This window comes from Orbicella franksi, chromosome 1, assembly GCF_964199315.1.
Source record: "Orbicella franksi chromosome 1, jaOrbFran1.1, whole genome shotgun sequence".
Taxonomy (NCBI): domain Eukaryota; kingdom Metazoa; phylum Cnidaria; class Anthozoa; order Scleractinia; family Merulinidae; genus Orbicella; species Orbicella franksi.
In genome coordinates this window covers 15,748,002-15,768,164 of record NC_138145.1, presented here as the reverse complement: position 1 = coordinate 15,768,164, position 20,163 = coordinate 15,748,002, and the positions used below count along the sequence as shown (strand labels likewise).

Below are 20,163 nucleotides of genomic sequence, written 5' to 3'. Positions count from 1 at the left end.
ATTCAAAATTATTGTGTTTTCACTAAACTTGGAACATCTGAATTCTTCTTGATTTGCCTCTTAACCTGAGCTGATATTAACATTGAGCTTAACAATGCCTGATAACCTACTAATACAAGAAGAGTTCTGAAGTTCCAGGTCACATTTTGCGTCTTTTCATGAGACACAGAAATTAGTTAGTTTTTATTTGGCAGCAAAGTAAACAAAAACAAATCTAAACATATTTTTCCATTTAAAGTGTAACACAAGAAGAAATAATTAGATACAGGAAGTAAAAATAAAATTCTTGGACAAAATAATATAACTTTGCAAAAAAACTGTTTTTATTTTATATTTTAAGTACTGTAAAACTAAACAGCTCATTAATTATTATTATTATTATTATTATTATTCTGTAATAATTAGATAGTACACCATTCAATTAATAAAACGAAACAATTTTTTTAGAAAGGCAGACAAGCAGTAAAGTTAGAGCTGACATCTGTATTTAGATAACAATAAGGAATTAATTAAAGGTAGTTTGTTGGCAGAATTGCAAAATGTAGTCTGTACATTGTTTGTCTTTGTTTTGCTGTGCGTGACTGTGCATACTGGGCCTACCCTTGATTCAAAGGGGAGAGAGGGCGATATAGCCATACCTTCTGAAATCATCATTTGAGTAGGTGCCCACATCTTTTGCATGACCACAGTGAATGACTAATATGATCCAAAATTTCTCCATGCAGCCAAATCATTGTTAACAGCTGTAAGAAAGCACTCAAGGCAGGAAAAGCCCAGGTCCAGTTGCCTGGGGCACTACATTTCTCTCTTGACAAGTGAAATGGAGAGTGTGAAATTAGCCTCTACGTAGTCTGAGTGCAAATGTCTGCTTGAGCTAGAGTAGTGAAACCTACCTTTCAACTTGAGGTTGACAAGGTCAATCACCATAAGAAAATGGCTTTGGAAACCTGATGTTTTAAGTGTGGACTTTTTATCGGAGATAATTACGACAAAACCAAAGCCATGTGGTTAACTGGCTGATGCTTGAAATTTCATATTCCAAAGTTGCTGTGGTAGTCAGTAGGTCATATTCATATTCTTGGCATTGGACTGCAACCAGCTTGCAATGGAGGTTCATGCAGGGGAATATTATTAAAAAGAGATCAATGTCAATTGTATTTGAAAAGACTCCTTGCATTAGCCTCACTTGCAAGTTAGTTCCAATCCAATGCCGAGAATATGAACATTGTCTATTTAACTCTTATCAAAAGGGATACTTGAAGTTGACGGTTATTTTAGTAACAGTGATTGGTCTATGTGGAGTACAGTTTAGAGAGTAATCACACCAGTAATTTCCAAATCGGACAAGCACAGAGTGTAAGGCTCATTTGAAATTGCTAGCATGATTGCCTCGAGCTCTGCGCTATTGTATGACATGCAGTCCAATTACAGTAGAGCCCTGTTAAATCTGACCCTGTTAACAGGGGTTCTTCAGAAAAGAAAATGATGGACTGATCTTTTGTTGTGGCCAGAATAAAGTGGTCGTAATAACGAAGTGGCCATATTGACAGGGTGGCCGTAAGGGACGATAAGGGGGGGGGGGGGGAAGTTCCACTGTGCTAATTAATTGCATATTCAATAACAAATTGCGAGATTTAAAAAGTCTTTAGAGAAGTACAGATCTGAAGCTTCTAGGCTGAAATAACATGTCAAGTTTACAGCGTATTTGGTTTCTTGGCAGAAAAGGGTTTCCCAGCAGAAGTTATCGATCAGCTGAACATTTGAATGGTTTTCCCTCATAACATTTGCCTTGATCAACAGTTGCAATATACCAACCTTCTCCTTCAGTGTCATTGCTGCTAAATCGGATATCCTTTTAACAAACGAAAATTCCGCCAACTGAGAAAGGATTGTACTTTTCTTACTAAAATTTCAGGACAGCGCAAGACCGCGCAAACGAGAAGCCAGGAGGTTCTTTTAGCGCAAAGAGATCGCATAAGGATTAGTGCCAGTCTCCCTCGACCGTAAATTCGCGGGTTTTTCATAGTGGTCAGCAGTATGTATTGCGGCTTTACAGAACCAAAATGGCGGAGTTCGGGCGGCGGAGGTGGAGAGAATCGGTACACGAGAAAGAGTTTATTCGTTTGAAAGAGATGAATTATTGCCCAGAAACTGTTGTAGTACATACTGCGTTTTTGTTAGCGGATATAGAGGCTGTCCGAGGTCTAAACGAGTTAGAGAAAGGCAAGGGCAGTAAAGCGATACAAATCGTTTCAGAGGCTATCGTGGAAATGACGCAGAAATCACCTCTTGACGAGAAAAACAATTTACACGAAGTGGGAGCTACAGAACTTGAGTTTAAGATCCATTCCTGGGTATTCTCCTCGCTGTTTAGGAGATATGGTGGCCTTGAGTTTGGCGAGTCACCCGAGGAAGATTATTTTGACAGCTTTCCGCCTTTGCCCCAAATTGGCGTTAGTTTTTACCTAGAGCTGGTGCAGGAAGTGGGATGGAGTGAGCTTTTGGTAGAGGTATGTAATTTAAAGAGCTCTGATACCGTCTTTGTGCAAAGTCCATAGGTGTATACTAACCTGCAGTGTAAAATTTTATTGGTCAATGTGCTATTTTGTGGTAAATAGCTACATAGATATAGATCACCTTTATTTCAACTAATAACTATAAGAGCTATAAGCTTGAGGAGTCTTGTAAAGGGACCTATAACTAAAAATTAAACATATTAAAATTAAATTGATACAAAATCTTGAGTCTCTGGTTGTTGAGGCCAATGTAACCATTCAGTGCAAAATGCAGACTAAAGACCCATTGCAAAATGCACACTGTGCAGACTGCAGGCCTGATGTTGGAAATTGCACAAAGCATTAGTGATTGTTGATTGATAGTGATTGTTGATTGATTATTGTAATGAGGATTGTTTATCTCAACTAGACAACAACAGCTTTTTGTGTAGGTTTTTAGGGTGCAGGGTTTTTATGTTCTTCAGTGTGGACTTTGAGCGCCGTGTGTTTTTGGGATCGGGTGATTAAAATCTGTGAATCGTGAAATTGTGAAAGTGTGGACGCCTTTCTTGTGTTTCCCACACTGATACAAAATGCATACTAGATACAAAATGCAGACTGCAGACCTAATACAAAATGCAGATTGCAGTCCTGATACAAAATGCAGGCTAGTCTGGTGATCCTTTCTTCATATATTTTGTTTTTAAACAAAGCATTAAGGCCATATTCATTCTTAAATAGAAATATTCAAGCCTTCGTGGTCTTCTCACTTCACTTGCAGGATGTCAGTCTTTAATTAACAACATCCAATATGATACTAAAAAGAAATTTAACAGCTATAAATATGCAATCACAGATGTTACATCGGTTGTTACTTATGTAAAATATATATAGGTATATATTTTATCTGAATGTGCAGTTCTAGAAAATATCCATACTCCCCCTGGGCACAGAAGGGATTGGAATTTCCTGGGGGGTGAGGCGTTCTGGAAGACCAAAAAATTTAAAGAAATCTATGGAGCTTAACTGGAATTTCCAGAGGGGTGAGGAGGTGTTAGAAAAAATCTCTTCCGTGGGGGAGGTATAGATATTTTCAGGAACTACACAATATTATTTTTGTTATCACAGTGTCTCTATGCCGTTGGTGTGGAAAACATAACATCACTTCTGGAGGATGTCATCAAGTGCCTTATCCAAGACCCCAGCTTTAAAGATCTCTCTCTTTTTCTCTGTCTTTTTAACTCTTTGTTAATGACAGAAAATCAGCATCCATCAACTGAGGAACAGGAGAGAAAACTATGTGATGTGCCTGGAACCAAGTCTCACTCATTAGTGTTGCTGGAAGGTGTAGCTAGCCTCAAAGGGGATTTTATCAACTGGCCAGCAGCACAGCTGGATTTAATTAAAACTGTTATTGACTTCGCCATTACAGATGTTGTTACTTTGAACTTTAGAAAACATTGTGCAAAAGGGAATGAGGAGACCTTATCCAGAAACTGGCTTGGTCAAAACTCTGTATCCTGTGAACATGGGACGTGTTCTGTAGAGGGTGATGGCCTGGTAGAAACATCAAGTGTGAAATCAATCCATAGAGATGATCTAAAGGCTCATGGACAACAGAAACAAATGTCAGACCTTGTTGTTTCAGCTGAATGTACAGCTTGTTTTGATTTTCTATGTCATGTTATTATAAATGATTGGGGAGTAACATCATGCTGGGATCAAGATGATCAATTGAATAGTATTGGTGAGATAGATTACAGATCATGGCATCCTTTACACAAGTGGATCATAAAACTTTATGCTGTGGCATGCTTTTTCGTTTTGTACTCTGGTGACCACAAGCTGCAGGAGCAAGCTGTGAGGCTACAAAATGGTCTCTCGGGGTATGTCAAAGAATATGCGACAGAGAATGAGCATACATGGGTCAATGGCTTTAAAAAAAGAGAATTGATTGACTGCAAAGAAAGTTGCTTTAAAGAGGAATTCATTTCACCAGTTGGTAAGCAAACAAAGTGTTACAAGTCATCTTGTTATCTCCAATGATATTTTTACAAAGATAATTCTTTTAGAAATGTAACACATTTCCCATGTTTATGTCATTAAGTTATAGAAGCCTGAATGGAAGTTTGAGAAAGGGAGAAATGTTATGAGAATATGAACTACTGATGAGTGTTTCCATGGTTTTTTGAAATTCTCCCAAACTTTCACACTATATACATGTAGGAAGGTAGTACTCATTACATTTTACTGTCATACTTAATGATATTGTTTGGGTGACTGTGGAAGACTCAAGGATAAAAGTCTTAGCTACTTTTCTGTCCATTCAATTTCAGGATCCGTGGATTTGTTGCTCTTTCAGCCAGAAACTACGGAAGAACAATTCCGCTTCTACTTACAAATAGTTGATGGCAGGTTAGAAGACTATAAGGAATGTTTTGATTGGTTACTGAGTGCAGAGGAATTTCACGGAGAATCTGATTGGCTGGAATGCATGAGGAACCATGCAGTTGAGATAAGTGATGTTCAACATGCTCTTAAAATGATTGACATTATCTACATGCAAAGGCAGTGTCTTTGTGCTGATGAGAAATCCAATGACACAGTCTACAGAGAAATGAAAGAGGTAAACTAATATATTTATGCACTGTGTGTATGTACTATAGATTTATCTACATGTATTTATAAAGTGAGTGTAAGCTATTTTCATTGATGGTAACTAAATAATGTGTGTGGTAAGTGTTAAACTCGTATTCAAATTAGATGGTTGGGTTTTTGGCTTTCAGAAACACAATAAAAACATAGTACTTTATGTCTCATTACATACCTTGCTGTAATTATTATAAATGAAACAGAAGTAAAAAATATCAGCTTTGAAAGTCCTTGTGTAAGCCTTTCACCCCTAGAGCTGTGGGGTTTACACAAACCTCTGTGGTAGGATTGCTATAGCCTGACAGCCACAGGTCAAGAGTGTTGAAGATATTTAAAAAAAAAAATGAGAGAAAAGTAACATAAAGAAATTACCTTTTAATTATTGTTTACAAGTAGTTAGGTTAGGGAAGTTTTGTCCTCTTCAACAGTGGCAGCCATGAGTGGGTTCAACTTTTTACAGTCTGACCTTCTGATGAGTTCTATTTGACCAACAAAATGCTGTGAAGTAATGTGGCGTGGAGTCAATGAGGCATCATCTTAGTCATGGCAACCCAGCAGTGTCCTTTAGTACTTTGGGAATGATAATGATGATGATGATGATGATGGTGATGATGATGATGAATCAATTTTTAATTAGTCAGAAACTATGTCATCTGGCAGTATCAGTAGTATAGCTCTGATGTCCATGGTTAGTAACCATTTTGTTTTGGTTTCAATTCACTTTCAGACTTTGTTGACTTTGCAATCCCAGTTGCCTTGTTCTGCTCAGCAACAGATCATAGAGTATGCTTTCTTCATGAGTTGCTCTTTAAGATGTCCTGAAAATGAGTCAATATTCTTTCACCCTTGGTTGGTGGCTGAGGAGAGAATGGCATTTCAGCAGGAGCTTGTTATGACCTTCAATAAACTGATTGACATTAGCGAGGAAGATCAACTTCAGTCATCTGCAATAGATCTGGCTAGAGCTGCACTGCTTTCAGTACCCCTCACTCTTAACAAGGCTTTAGAGGAAGGAGTTAAAAGTGTCGGTCACACAAAGACAATCTGTTCTGTAAGTTAACTTCTACAATCACCAGCAGTGGCTTGGCTTATTCTTTATGATTCCATGACTTAGTAACTCATCATTAAATCAGACTTCAAGACAATGGTTTAAAGTAATTCACATTAACAGGAACCAGTTAAGAAGTATGGATTGACAACATTGTCAAGATTGAAAACAAATTGGGATAGTAATCGATCAATAAGTCATCTTCTCTGACAAGTAGAAGATAAGGTCATTTTGTTTTGAAAGTAAGGTCATCTTGAAATGTAGCATAACAATCCACTTTGACCAGTTTCTGAAACAAATTCAAGTTAGTTAGGTTGTGAAAAAATGAGAATGGACACCAGGGGACCAAACATCTAAAAACAATACTTTGATTTAAGAACAAATTGATCTGAGGAAGGTGATTACTGTATGATGTTATTAGCAACATGTCCAGTAGTCAGACATTGCATAGGACAGTACTAATGCATGCAGTTTATGGAGTCTTAAAAAAATAAACTTCAAAACCTTTTTATTGCTACCAAATTGTGTCAGTAATAATTAATTCTGATCTTTAATTTGCTTAAAGTTAATATATTTGCCTAGTACCCTAAGGGGATGCTCAGATACAAGCCAATAGTCGATATATTTTAGTTAATTCTTCCAAATGATTTTTATGGTGTCACCATTGTTTTGATATGTTAGGTGCTGCAAAGGTGTCCTGTATTGTGTTTGTTGAGACATGACAAATCAGATTCCTCGAGAACACTACTTTGCCAGGCAATCATTACAGTCACAGTGAGTGTATCATCAAGACAACAGGAGAATAATCTGTTGAACATGATGGCTGCCTTTTTGACTGTAAGTAATCTGTTATTATGCCGGCATGAAAGAGGGCATGCGCTATAAGCTGGCATTTGTACTTGAGAAATAGAAAAACATTTTCCTTGTTTCTATCAAGTTATAGAAACACAAGTGTAAGTTCTTAAGAACATGAAATGCTGTGGCAACACAAGCTGACAGGCAAGTGTTTCCACAGTTTCGCCCAAACTTTCACGAGTGTTTCTATTTGATGATTAGATTATGATCTTGAGATTTCTGTCGTGTGATGGTTGAGGAGGGTGCAGCCTGAGTCAACTATATAACTTTCATAGAATCAAGGGCGAAATAATAATTAATAATCTAGTAATTGATTTTAAATCTACTGGTCATTCAAAACTCTCTCCAAATCATTTTCAGACACGTTAAAATGCAAACAAGCATCCAAGTTTTTTTCAGTTGACAGTTGTTTACTCTGTTTTCTGTCACCTGTTTTACAGTTCAGTCCTACACAACTACTCAGTGTTCAGGAGTTTACAGAGGCCATTGTGCTACCATTTCTGAACAACAACAACATTCAAGGAGCTATTCCCACAGCCCTTGCCCTTAAACTTCACAATGTCTCAATGGAAGCAGTCATGGCATCCATTTCAGTCCAACTTCCATTCCTCCAAAAACATGTGTTACCTATCATCCTGTGCCTGTGTGAGCTGCTGAATGATTGCAATGTGTTCTGGGATGGTATAGCTCCAGTGCACTCTCTGTCAGAGATAGAAGAGCTTAGAGAACTGGTACTCAAGGCTTTGGAGGATGAAATCAAGATTTGTTTTGAGGTACTCAAAACAAACCCTTCATTTGCTAAGGGTGTAGAATGGCTGCAGAAAAGGCTAAAGAATGGATTTGGTAATTAAAAATATTTTTGCATCAGTTTTAAGTTCATGATAAAATATAACCTGACCTTTGTCAACCTCTGATTGAAAAATACATATTCAGTGGTGACATAGTATACCTACCAACAGTTTTGGGAATCACAGGCTGGGGTGAGATCATTTATCCTGGAAGAGCTTACATTTTTAAGAGGAACCAGTCATATCTGAAAAGGTCTGGAAATTTCCCAGTACACTCCAAAGATTTCTGAAGGTGTTTCCAACATTTTCAGGTCTCAGTCCCAGCATGTGTTTTGTCAAACATTAAGGGATTGCCAGATTTTCCCTTGAAAATCAGAGAAATGGGAGAAGTGTACTGTTTAAATGGACTTTACTTTTCTTTCATTGGTTTGACTTTATATATCTTTTTGTACTGTCTTGAGTACTAAAGAACAAGTATCTCAATAAACCTACTATTAATGTCTAAAACAAATTGAATAGTGCGTAAATTAGTAAGAGAAACTGTTATTTTGTATTGGTGGGCCGTTGATTAGAAACACTTATAATTAGTGACAGGACTTCTGTGAATGATTATCAACTTGAAGTTGGTAAAGGTAAAATAACCCCTGTTTTTTAAGGCATTGATGAAAACAGACCCTTTTGTGATTCACAATCATCTTAATAATTATGTTCTTCCAACATTTAATGGATTTTTTTGAGTCAACAACCTGTGTAAAGAAATTATTAAGTATGTTCACTTAGCACTTTTTAAGGAGATTTTGAGATTGGCTGTTCGTTATAATATTTTCAACAGACTGGACTATTCCACTTCATTTGGAGCAACTCTTCAGTGCAGCATACATAACGCACAAGTTGTCCATTCCTGACTGTTTGTTGTTGGTGTGTGAGGAGTCTGGAAACAAGTGGATGACTGATAAAGACTTAGACTATGGTAACAGATTTCATTCCTCCTTTATCTTGAAATGTGTACTTTAAATAATGCATTTTGATTGGAACACTGGCCTAGGTTATTCTGTTGTCTTCATGGCAAGGCAAATTTCTCTTGAAATGCCTCTCTCCACCCAGGAGTGCACTTTGTCTCTAGCTGAACTGAGTCTATTTTGCTAGAGCAAAAACTCAAACTGATGTTCTGGTAGTAAATTATTTGTAAGGGCTGTTGAAGAGCTCCCATCAGTGTCAAAAATAGAGGAAGATTTAGTCTCTGATATTGTGGCCTGACTCATTCACATTATATTTGTGGGTGAGGTGGGTGCCATGAAGTAGCAAATACATCGAGTGGAGTCTAATTTCACCCCAAGTTGAATGCGCCATTTCCGAGTTGCCTTTTGCCTCTGTGTCGAAAGGAGTCTTTGTGCAAAACCATTCATATGAAAATGAGTTCTGCCTACAGTTTCATTTTCATGCAAATCAAACTTGTTTTCATAAGAAGAGGTTTTGCACAAAGAAACAGAGGTACAAGGCAACTTGAAAATGGCTTATTGTAAAGCAATGCACTGTATAAATGCAGCATCATTACCATTATTAATGATGTATTTCATCATGATGATGTTCTCTTAGTGTAAGATTTGGTGTATTTGCCAGATGCAGAGGATGTATTTACTGTGTTGTTCGAATACTGTCGTGTGTCTGACTCAACCCTGGAATGGATTCTGGAAAATCTCATCCCAAACAAATTAACCAGTGGCTTTGACAACATTTGGAGAAGTATAGTGACTAGTTTAGCACAGGTAATGAGCTGCCAAACAAGTCAAGCACTGAAATTTAATGCTACTATATGAGGTTGATGGGAAGCAGGGATTGCTCAGTGGTGAGAAAGCTCACCTCCAAGAAATGTTGTCTGGGTGTGATTCCAGCCCAGTGCTGGATTGAGTTTATTGTTGGTTCTCACCTTGCTCCGAGGGTTTTTCTCCGGCTACTCCTGACCAGTTTTTCCCCCACCACAAAAATCAACATCTCCAAATTCCAATTTGGCCAGCATAGAGGACCTACACAAAACTGAAGTGGCTTCCTCTCTAAATATTGTAAATTATTTATTGTATTATTTGTGTGTTAATCATTTATGATCATCTTTGCCTGCCAGTAGGGGTACATAAAATTGTGCTTTGACATCTTTGAAGTGCTTTTGAACTAAGAGAACCCTTGTAATTACCCACTATTATCCAAGAAGTTTTTGAGTTGTCCTAGGAATTGAAATGTGGGACTTATAGTTTTGGATTGATTGCTGCATAGAAAGTCAAGCCTGGTTTGTATTGTTCCTGTTGTTATAGATTCTTCCTCACTGTACCTGGAAAGAGTGGAAGAGAATACTTGAAATGTGTCGACATCTTATCCAGAGAAGTATATTACAGGTGCTTATTCTAAAGACTAACTAAGACAATTCTTATATGTTACAAATTACTTACTTACGGGGTTGTCCTTTTAAGTGGGCAGCTTTATTGTTGAGCATTGCTTAAAGGAATTTGCAGCGGGGGTTATCTTAACTACTAGTAAGCTGCATGGGTGACTAATTTGATACTCTTCATCATCCAGGGAGATTGTTGGCAAATCTTAAAATTCAATGACACATTACTGGTTGCTCTGTAGAATACTGCTGACAATAACCCGAAAGTATAATAGCCCACTATGCTAGCCTGATTTATAAAAATGGTCAAAGTTTAAGATATGAAGTGCCACCACTGGACAAGTTATTAAAAATACCTCATAATAATAATTATAATAATAACGGTGATCTAGCCTGATTCACCAACAGCCTATGTGTACCTTAAGAAAAGCAGAAAGACTCTTCATGTGAAGCATTTATTATGTCCTGTTGGTGAAACAGAACAGGTTCTCACTGCTCTTGATGTTAAGTAACACAAAAAGTGCCATTTTGCAGCAACAGTTGAAAAAATCTACCCCAACTTTCTCTTTGTAAAAGGTAATTTTACCACAATTGTATCATCCATAACAGGACAGCGAACCAACTAGTTTGGCTTTGCTCTTGGAGGAATGTATTTTGTCAGAAAATAACTATCCTAATATGTTTCAGGTGATAGGTTATGCTCCTGGATATGTAGAACTAATTTTGATAACTGCAGTTTCTTCACTTAGTTTCATTATCTCTCTGTATAGCCTGACTTCACAGAAAGTGTTCCTTGTCTGCAGAAAAAGGAAAGTAATCAAGGTAATGTTTGACAACAGTTTGGCTGCTGGTGCTGTCTTAATAAAAACTGAAATTCCCAGTTTTTGTCATAAACCAAGAACCATCTACCCCACCCAATCTAACGATGGGAGTCAAGACAATATGGGGTAGGACCCTTTGTCTCACTTTAGAGGTTGCAAATGGGAATATTTGGTTTTTGACAGAAAGAGACTGGAGCCAAAAGAGTTGCTATGGCAACAGCAGTAAGGGTGTCATTTTGTTTTTGTGATTCACATTTGTGGTGCCAAGTTTCAAGAACACTGCCTCAGTATTTCCAGAGATATTGTTTATTCAGTATTTTACCATTTTTTAGTTGCAAACAATATGACGTCATCACTGATCTAATTTGCATAATAGAAAAATGTCAATATCTCTAAAACGAAAAAAGATATTTCAAAAAGAAAAACGCCCTTCTGTATTTTGAAAGGCCTTTCAAATAAGCAGAAATTATTTTTCATGTCATATGCACTTTAAGAAGTGTATTGGCTCATATTTTAGTTGCACATTCATTAATTGGTTTTCCTTGCAGATGTCTATCAGCTTTCTGCGTTGTTGTTTGAGATGTTGGAAATTCTTCGCAGCCCCTTATGCTCTGCATGGGCCACCCCACATGTGTGACTGTATGTCATAAGGCATTACATCACGGCAATAAAGGAAATTGTGGATGAAAATGTGAGTCTAACAAAGTTCTGATCTGATGTTCTTCTTTTTTCTGTTCTTGCGTGGCAGGTATATTTTGCAGGTTGCAGGTTGAAATTTAATTATAACTGGAGAACCGCTGGCACTAAAAATAATTAATAACCTATATACTCATCAGGGGTTCTTACCTAAAGTAGTTTGCCTCTTTCACATAGTGAAAACACGATCGATCCACTATAAGTACTTATCGATCAACACGCTGATCGCATGAGACCAGTCAAATCTCTTCAGAGCCATCTGGATGGCCATTCCACAGATGTTTCCATCGATTCCAGATTTGGCTTGGGTCTTCCCTCAACAACAGAACATTGCCATCACAAATGAAGCAAATAAATAAAGAAATGAAATAATATAAGATTTCAACCGACGGAATATACTATCACAAGCTGTGTGCTTTCATTTTGGTACTCACAGGGAAGAAACCAAATTCAGCAGATATTTCAGATGATATTTCAGATGTTTCTTCAAAAACAATAATTCATTGCAGGCTTAAAATCATAGGAATATACTCTCCTCCCGTTGCTTCGGCCGGTTTGGCACTTACGTGGAAGCCACCTTTCTGAGCAATTGTAAACAGCGTCATGTAACAATCACTGTAAGTTTACCACCTGTACGTTTCTTTTAAGTGTCAGCGGTTTTCCAGTTATAATTGAATTTCAACCTGCAACCTGCAAAATATACCTGCCAGTTCTTGCGTCTGCAACTCTACTTCCTTCACATACAATTTTCAACTGGAAGTTAATATGGAATTTGAATGCAATGTGAAACATTCCTTTTACAAGTTCTCAAAAGTTTGATACACATATTAAGTAAATTTTTAGATGATAAAGAAACATGCCACACTTAACTGCAAAGTACTTTCTTTTTGCATGGAGCTTCGAAAGGGAAGCAACCAGAGACTTGGGTGACAGAGGATGGCCCTGTCTCCCTTATGTATTGGATGTTAAACAAAAGTCACTTTATTTATTATGTAATAGTGTTTATCCATTGTCTCTTTGTGAAATTTTGATCTTGGTTTCCTTTCAGATCAGTGAGGCAGTCATAGTCTCTGTGTTTGCACATGTTTGTCATGTGATGACCTTTGTACCTGCTGACTGTATGGATCAACTATTTGTCTTGACTCTGGACTTGGTGACCAGGCCAACAGTGTCAAACAGTGATATCAGAGAGCAGCTGAAGAGTTCAGTCAACATTTTATCATCTGAAGTACACAGGGCAGCATTGACTCAAAAACTAAATCAAAATTTGCAGACCATTGCTGGCATAGTATAAAATGTAGGCATTGAAATGGAATCAAAAATGACAACTGTGGATACCCAGTGACACTCTTTTCTCACTTTGTTTTATTTTCTTAGTCACTGATACGGAACTGAGTGAGCCAGGAAATGCCATTAAAATTACATAATGCTCTTTAACTTGGAAACTGCTTTTCTTTGGTCGAAATACTATGAATCAACTTGAGGCACCAGCCAGAAGTTAAAGTTAAATAATCAAAGCCCAGAATGCCACCACAGCATAGATAGAATAAAAATATAAATGATAACAGTGTATAAACAGCAGTGTACAGATTTCTGGGTAAATAATTGTTTATAAGTGCATATTATAAATAAAGTTATTACAAACAAAGGGAGACAGGTAATAAGAAATGATACTGAGGACAAGACACTGATTCCATTTAAATATGACTTCATGTTAAACAAGAATTATTTAATCTACAATAACTTTAAAAAACCTGTATTTGTGATGTACTTGGAATCCGGCCATAGTCATGACAAGTAACACACCACGTCGGTGATGGATTCTTGTGTAAAGATGTGGTCAGTGCTCTTGTTGAGGTTAATTCCGTGGTAGAAGTACCTGGTATTGGAGACTTCTACAGTGAAAAGGAAATCAGTGCCTTGTCGAGGCCTATGCTAGGAAGGTAAGTTACTGAACATGTTTAGTTAAATTTAAGTACATTTTATTTAAAGGAGCCACATCACAGATGACGAATCTTGAAAAAAACTTGCACATAAAAAAGTGTACATACGGTTGATCCTCTCCTTACAGAAACCTCGCGAAAAGCTGCACATAATGAGTGTTACTTACCTGAAGTTCAACTGGTAAGAGTTATTTAATTTTCTGGCATAAGAAGAAATCCTGTTGTTGTAGCTGTCAAACATGGTGCAAACTATTATCAAGTGTATGTTGCTGTATCCTGTTACAACTACAAACTTAAGTAGATTTCTTTGTTTTTAGGTTATGTCTTCAAATTGATCCAAAGCCCAGCAGTTCTAACCTGAATAGTACAGCTACCTCCAGGTCAAGAGGGTCCATAAGTCACTCACTCACTCGTGCCATTGCCCATTACACCTTGGTGGCAGGTAGGGCAGCAACGTAATCCTTCCACATCAGCTGGTCCTTTGCCATGACTTGAACGCCCCGTCAGGTCTTTCCCATCTGCTTCATTTCCTTTTGCCTTGCTGTCCCTCTAGCATCCAGTGTAGGGTGGTCTTGATGATGGACACTTCTTGGTGGGTGACATGGCCAATCCATCTCCAACACCTTCTCATCAGAATGGTCGCCATGGATTTAAGAGCATAAGTGGTGAGTCTTTAAATCTTATATACATGTGACATTTGACTTGCATATTGATCAGTAAAACCTGGTTAAGAATTGCAACACAAAAATGAAGGACACTACTTACTACTTAGCTTCTTTGTGCCTCCTGGCACATAAGACCTCAAAAATGAAGGACAAGGTAGACATTTTATTGCTGTTTTCGTAGATTTGTGCCTTGTTTCCGTACACATTTCTTCATAATTTTGTAACAGATGTTCTGTGATAGTGATGTAAAGGCCTAAGCTGATAAAGGAATTAACCTAACCGCATGGTAAACTGCAGGCAACAGTGGGTTACACTGCAGTTCAAATCCCAGCCCTGGATAGCCTGTAAGGATGAATACTGACTAGAAATCTCTTTCCCGTTCAAGACTGAATGCATGGCCATGCCAATGCCTTGAATAGTTGACAGTACCCCACATGCTCCTCCCTTCAACCCCCCAATTTCTAGAAATATTTACACACAGCGTTTCATTGTTCTAATGATACGGTATATATTTCTGTTACAAACATCTATTTTTGCTTTCTTTTTAGATTTACAAAGGAATTCATCTACATAGCTAATTTGTTCCAGCACACAGAAAGACTGTCAGTTTAGAGGCTAAGTAAGTTGTGCACGATGTAAAACTTTTATTTAATGTAACGTAGGGGAAACATCCCAGAACTGCCGATCTCATTAGTAAAGACAACGCGTTATCAAAGAGTGCATCGGATATATGTTCATTTAATAGAACGTTCTAGGAATTGTGTGCAGTTAGAGTCGAACACTAGTCTAGGGGACTTACTGGAGTAGGGTGAGGGGGGCAATGTCATGGATGTCATGTTCTGAGAAACTGGTTTGTGAAGTCAATAGTGGTGGGAGGCGCAGTGGCCTCATGGTTAGTGCGCTCATCTCCAGATCGAGGGGTCCGGGCTCGAGTCCTGGCTGGGGACTTTGTGTTGTGTTCTTGGGCAAGACACTTTACTCTCTCAGTGCCTCTCTCCACCCAGGTGTTATAAATGGGTACTGGCAAACTTAATGCTGGGGGTAACCCTGCGATGGACTAGCATCTCATCCAGAGAGTAGTAGAAATACTCCTAGTCGCTTCATGCTACAGAAACCAGGATTAGCTCCAGCCTGATGGGCCACTTGGCTAGTATGCAGACTTTTGTTTTGGTTTTACTAAGGTTTGAGATTGGCTGAGTAGTCTAATTGGTAAGTAAATGGTTTGGTTTTGGTTTTACGACACTCAATTGAAAACCGCTCTAATACGTGCGGGTGCTTTGTAAGTTACATGGTATTTTTCCAAGTCCCGAAGGGGTGAGGAAAAATACAGGCAACAAGCAAAATGTTCCTGCGCATTACATGTTAAACCATCGAATAAGGGATTTGTTATTCCACTATCGTGTTATTTTCTAGTATTTTGTTGTCTGGTTTTTGAAGTACATTCTGCATTATCCCGAAAATCGCACCGATCGAATAAGGCGCGTGTCAAAATGCCGTTTATTTGATATGTTAAATTGAAGAGACAACTGACAAGTGATTGGCATGCTAACTTTTCGGAGTTTGTATCGTGTTGAAAACAGTTTGGGTCGCTCAGTACGGCCAATTGAGTTGAGTTCATTTTGCGTGTTCTCTTAACCTTATATGGTAGAATGGCATAGTAGTGGGATAATGTTGTTAATTATTCTGATAGTGGTACACCTCTGATCTCTTGTAATTGACTGGGACGTGATTGTTTCTGTTTTAGTGCGTTGAGTATTGTTAGAGGAAGTGCTTTGTCAACTACGGAGTCTTTTGCGCAAACCCTTATCTCATCACTATGTTCATTTTTTTGTGTAGTTTGAAAAGAATCCTTACAAATGGCTGAATTTTTCGCAGTTTCAACTCGGTTTCAGAGGTAAGTCTTACCCACTAACGCTTGTAGTATTTGTTAGTTTTCAAATGAAGAGCAGCATGTGTTCTTGTGATTCAACTTTCTTAAAATTGTTCAGTGAACTTTCTCTCGGGTATGATAACAGTTTCTTTTGCCAAGCTTTTTTTGTCATCCATCATTGACTTCTTTCAGAAGCCACGATCCTCTTCAGAATCTGTAATCTCATTCGTTCGCCCTTTCACGGTCACTTTTTGTGTTAAGGGTAGGCTCATGGTTTCTGTTCCTCGTCTTATTGTTTTCTCAGCCAGTCCTGTAGGCTTTCTGAGATGTGCGTGGCGCCTCACTTTTTTTGTCTACAGCTTTCCCCTATTTACCGACCTGAAGGCTATACTGTCTCTTTACTATCCATGGTACATTTAAAAAAACACAGAATTGGGTGGTAGACTTCTTTCTTTGGCCTTTAGGGCAGGGGCGGATCCAGGATTTTTCTTAAGAGGGGGTACACCACTAAGGAATGGCGTAACTGACTGGTGAGGTAAACAAAGTTAAAAAACGAATATGTAATCTCAGGGAGGGGGGTGTGCACCCCCTGCACCCTCCCCCTAGATCTGCCCCAGTAGGGGGCGCTAGTTCAATCCGAATTAACTGTGCTGTTAGTGGGACGCTATGCCTTGCAGTAAATTTACATTTAATCATGTCTGTCCACAGGAAACTTTTGCAAGTTCAAAGTGGGAGCTGAAGCCAATGCATTAGTGTGGTACACAAGGAGAAGCCACGAAAGTGAAACGTAATTATAAGGTCAGTGTTGATGTTGTACAAAAAATTGTTGTCTTGATCACCCTTGTCGTGATGGTCTTAAGCTCTGGCTATAACTGACTGTGTAGTAGGAAAACCTGGAGGAGGAAAAAATTAACTGGCTATATAAAGTTCGATCGAAACTTTGTAGTCTGACAGCCGAAAGCTCGAAAGTTTTTCACTGTATATAGTCAGTGAATGTTTTTATAAATTGTTTATATGTTTTCTCTTGGCCACGGGTCTTCCATTTGTAAACGGAAAAAAATTAACGCAAGCAGAATAATCAAGCAGTGGTTGGACATTTGTAATGTTGCATATTTAATTGTCTGCACAGAAGAAAGTATACGCCTCTGGCTGTTCATGTATTACAAATTCTAGAATGGCGCCGAGGTTTAGGGGACTAAAACAGAACGAAAAGTTTATTCGTGTCTCAACTTCAATGTGATTTCTTTCATTCATCTAAGCCTCGGCGCAATGTTGGAATTTTAATATATCGAAAATGGCGTATTCCGTTTTCACAACCAAACTAACTAATAATTCAGTTTCTGGGTAATTGTATCTTCCGTGATGTAAAAGTGATTGTTACTGATGAACACTAATGTGATTATATAAACGATAGCCTCCACAGATGCTCGGATGTTTGTCCGCGGACATTATCTTTTCCGAGAAGCGAACTGTTTTCCCAGAGCGAAGCTCGAGGAAAACTGTGAGCTTTGAGGAACAAATATATGTCCACCTGAGGACAAATATCCGAGCATACTTTTGAAGTCATATGGGGGCGGGCTATTGTGTTCATTATCCTTCAAATTTCGTAATACGCCAACTTTTGAAAATTGGGGAAAATCACTCGAATATTCCCCAGTTTAAGCTGGGGGGTATTCAGTCACGTTACGAGTTTAGACCAATCGCGTGCGAGCGAAAATTTGAATGGATTATAACATTACATACCCAGTGTCATCTGTCGGTTTATTCTGTGCAACATCACAGTCATAAGATTCTATACATCGGGTCTTTTTGTTTGATCAGAAAGGTTTCTTATTATGCAGTTGTAATATAATTTTGCAATAACTTCATTTGTTGTATATTAGGTCCCACAGAATCTTACGACGTTTGAAGAAAGTGAAGAACAACAAAGCTAACGGAACCTTAGAGGACTAAATTAAATTTAAACTTTGTTATGGAAGAAGAAAAGAAAGGAAAAAATATATTTGATTTAAATTTTGAGTACGAGATCGAATACGGGTACGACTTTTCAATTCTAGTTTGCAGCTTTCACCTTATAACGTCACATTCCTATCTCCTCCCACGAGCTACTATCGCTAGCTAAAACTAACAAGAAGAGCGCGAGCTCTGATCTGGAAACATCAGTGGTTTGAATTCGGACATTGCACTCGTACTTAATCTCGTTCTCGTACTGCAATGAATGAGGCATTTTTGTGTCTCTTTTACATAGGAATGACAGTACAATGTTGACAATGCTTATACTCTCACTATCAAATGTATGCAAATTTGAACGCGAACCACATTCTGTTACCTTTTTTGTTAAAGAAAATACAACTGCAAAAATGGATGTCAGCTTTTCTGTTTGGATTTATTCCTACGCGGATAGCCATCTAAAGTTGATGGCATTTAATAGTACATCGACCAAAGCATTCCGCGCGAAAGCCTTTAGGCTTCTTGTTGAATTTCGTATTTTTTGGAAAACTAGATATTTCGTTAATATATTTAAACTGATAAACGTTACCAATATATCACTCTTAGTGTTTGAATCCAACTTTTTTAACTCAAAAGTAATAAAAAAATTTTATAAATGTTGATATTGCACTTCGTATGGCAACACTTTGAAAGTTCATAAGTGCATGAACATTGTCGCTTAGGGAAAAGTCAATAAGTAAACGTTGTCAACTTTTCATTTTGTATTTGATTTTTTATTCACGGACATTTGGGCAGAAATTTTATTGTGCAGAGAGGTTCCAGGGATGTATTTAGGTCTCGATACGGGTAAAAGAATTCCTTGTGTAATTTTTGAAGAGAGTCGATTCGTGTTTAATTATTTTTGTAGGTCAAAGTTAAACTATCCTAAAGTTTTGTAAACTAGACGTTAAGTTTAATCGCTTCATCTTCACAATAAAGCGTTACGTTTGTGATATTTGACTCTCTGATGACGATCGACTTCTTTCCACAAGGTCATCAGTTTCGGAGTAAGGCTTTGTTATGTCGAAGACAAACGGACTGCCTTAATTCCATAACGATCACTGTGTTGTTTATTGTTCTTGAGGATGTGAACGATGAAACTGTTTTATTGATTAAGTAATCAATCCCATTTTATTGATTTATCCCATAACAGAATAAATTACTTCATTGCCTTATATTGTCTCCAATTTACTGAGGTCTTTTGCTGATACCGTAGCAATGGTAAAATGACAAAAAATTGCAATCTTGCAAAGATGAACAATACATGGAACGCCTGACTGGCCTCAGGACTTCAGCGACACCTTGTTTCCTTGACTCCTGGACTCTACAGCTGTATAGCAAGACAATTCTTTCCTTAAAAAACATACTGTACACACTTTATAATAGTACCATTTACCAGGTTTTTTTCCCCATAATACAACATAGCATTTTCAAACTTTCACGATAAAAAAAGACATTAAACAAAGTGACTTTAAGTTAGCCCTACTAAGCTGATTATCCTTGGAATCAATGCGTTGCCTTGGCAACGCTCAACAAACCTTATGGTTTGGTCGTGATTTGTTATCTTTCTTTTTTTTCCCCCTACATTGTTATTTCATTTTCTGTGCCTGAACGTACTGATAGAGAACTTGCCGTTTGATAACAGCAGATGATATTTGCTGAACCGAGCTAGGGGTAATTCTAAGAGATACGCACTCACAGTAGCGTTCTTCGCACCAAAAAGAGAGAAGTGACCGTACCCGAAAATTAACTGCTATCCTCGGTCATATCACAAGGCAAATAAAAAACCACTTGGCTCCGGGGATAAAAACTGAGTGTATCACGCTAATAAGACGAGATGAGATGACATGAGATGACATGAGATGAGATGAGCTGAGCTGAGCTGAGCTGAGCTGAGCTGAGCTGAGCTGAGCTGAGCTGAGCTGAGCTGAGCTGAGCTGAGCTGAGCTGAGCTGAGCTGA

The 20,163-nt window shown here is 38.0% G+C and overlaps 1 protein-coding gene across 4 annotated transcripts; it reads left to right on the top strand.

Annotated features, from left to right (window-relative positions):
• The first annotated feature begins 1,965 nt into the window (after nucleotides 1–1,965).
• Nucleotides 1,966–19,370, top strand: LOC145492616 (uncharacterized). 4 transcript variants are annotated; one of them, XR_014050038.1, is made up of 15 exons: nucleotides 1,966–2,510; nucleotides 3,624–4,497; nucleotides 4,832–5,121; nucleotides 5,875–6,198; nucleotides 6,877–7,032; nucleotides 7,491–7,893; nucleotides 8,671–8,808; nucleotides 9,459–9,604; nucleotides 10,145–10,225; nucleotides 10,989–11,040; nucleotides 11,588–11,730; nucleotides 12,784–14,343; nucleotides 14,892–16,237; nucleotides 16,922–17,011; nucleotides 18,097–19,370. XR_014050038.1 is itself a non-coding variant. In XM_081472046.1 (11 exons), the coding sequence occupies exons 1-11, from the start codon at nucleotides 2,064–2,066 to the stop codon at nucleotides 11,674–11,676; spliced, it is 3,000 nt and encodes a 999-aa protein (XP_081328172.1). In that variant the 5' UTR covers nucleotides 1,966–2,063; the 3' UTR covers nucleotides 11,677–12,763. The 4 variants fall into 4 exon arrangements, 3 of the variants coding, with proteins under 3 accessions (XP_081328172.1, XP_081328177.1, XP_081328180.1); XM_081472046.1 differs by lacking the exons at nucleotides 12,784–14,343; nucleotides 14,892–16,237; nucleotides 16,922–17,011; nucleotides 18,097–19,370 and having other exon boundaries at nucleotides 11,588–12,763; XM_081472051.1 differs by lacking the exons at nucleotides 12,784–14,343; nucleotides 14,892–16,237; nucleotides 16,922–17,011; nucleotides 18,097–19,370 and having other exon boundaries at nucleotides 10,989–11,678.
• Nucleotides 19,371–20,163: the final 793 nt, after the last annotated feature.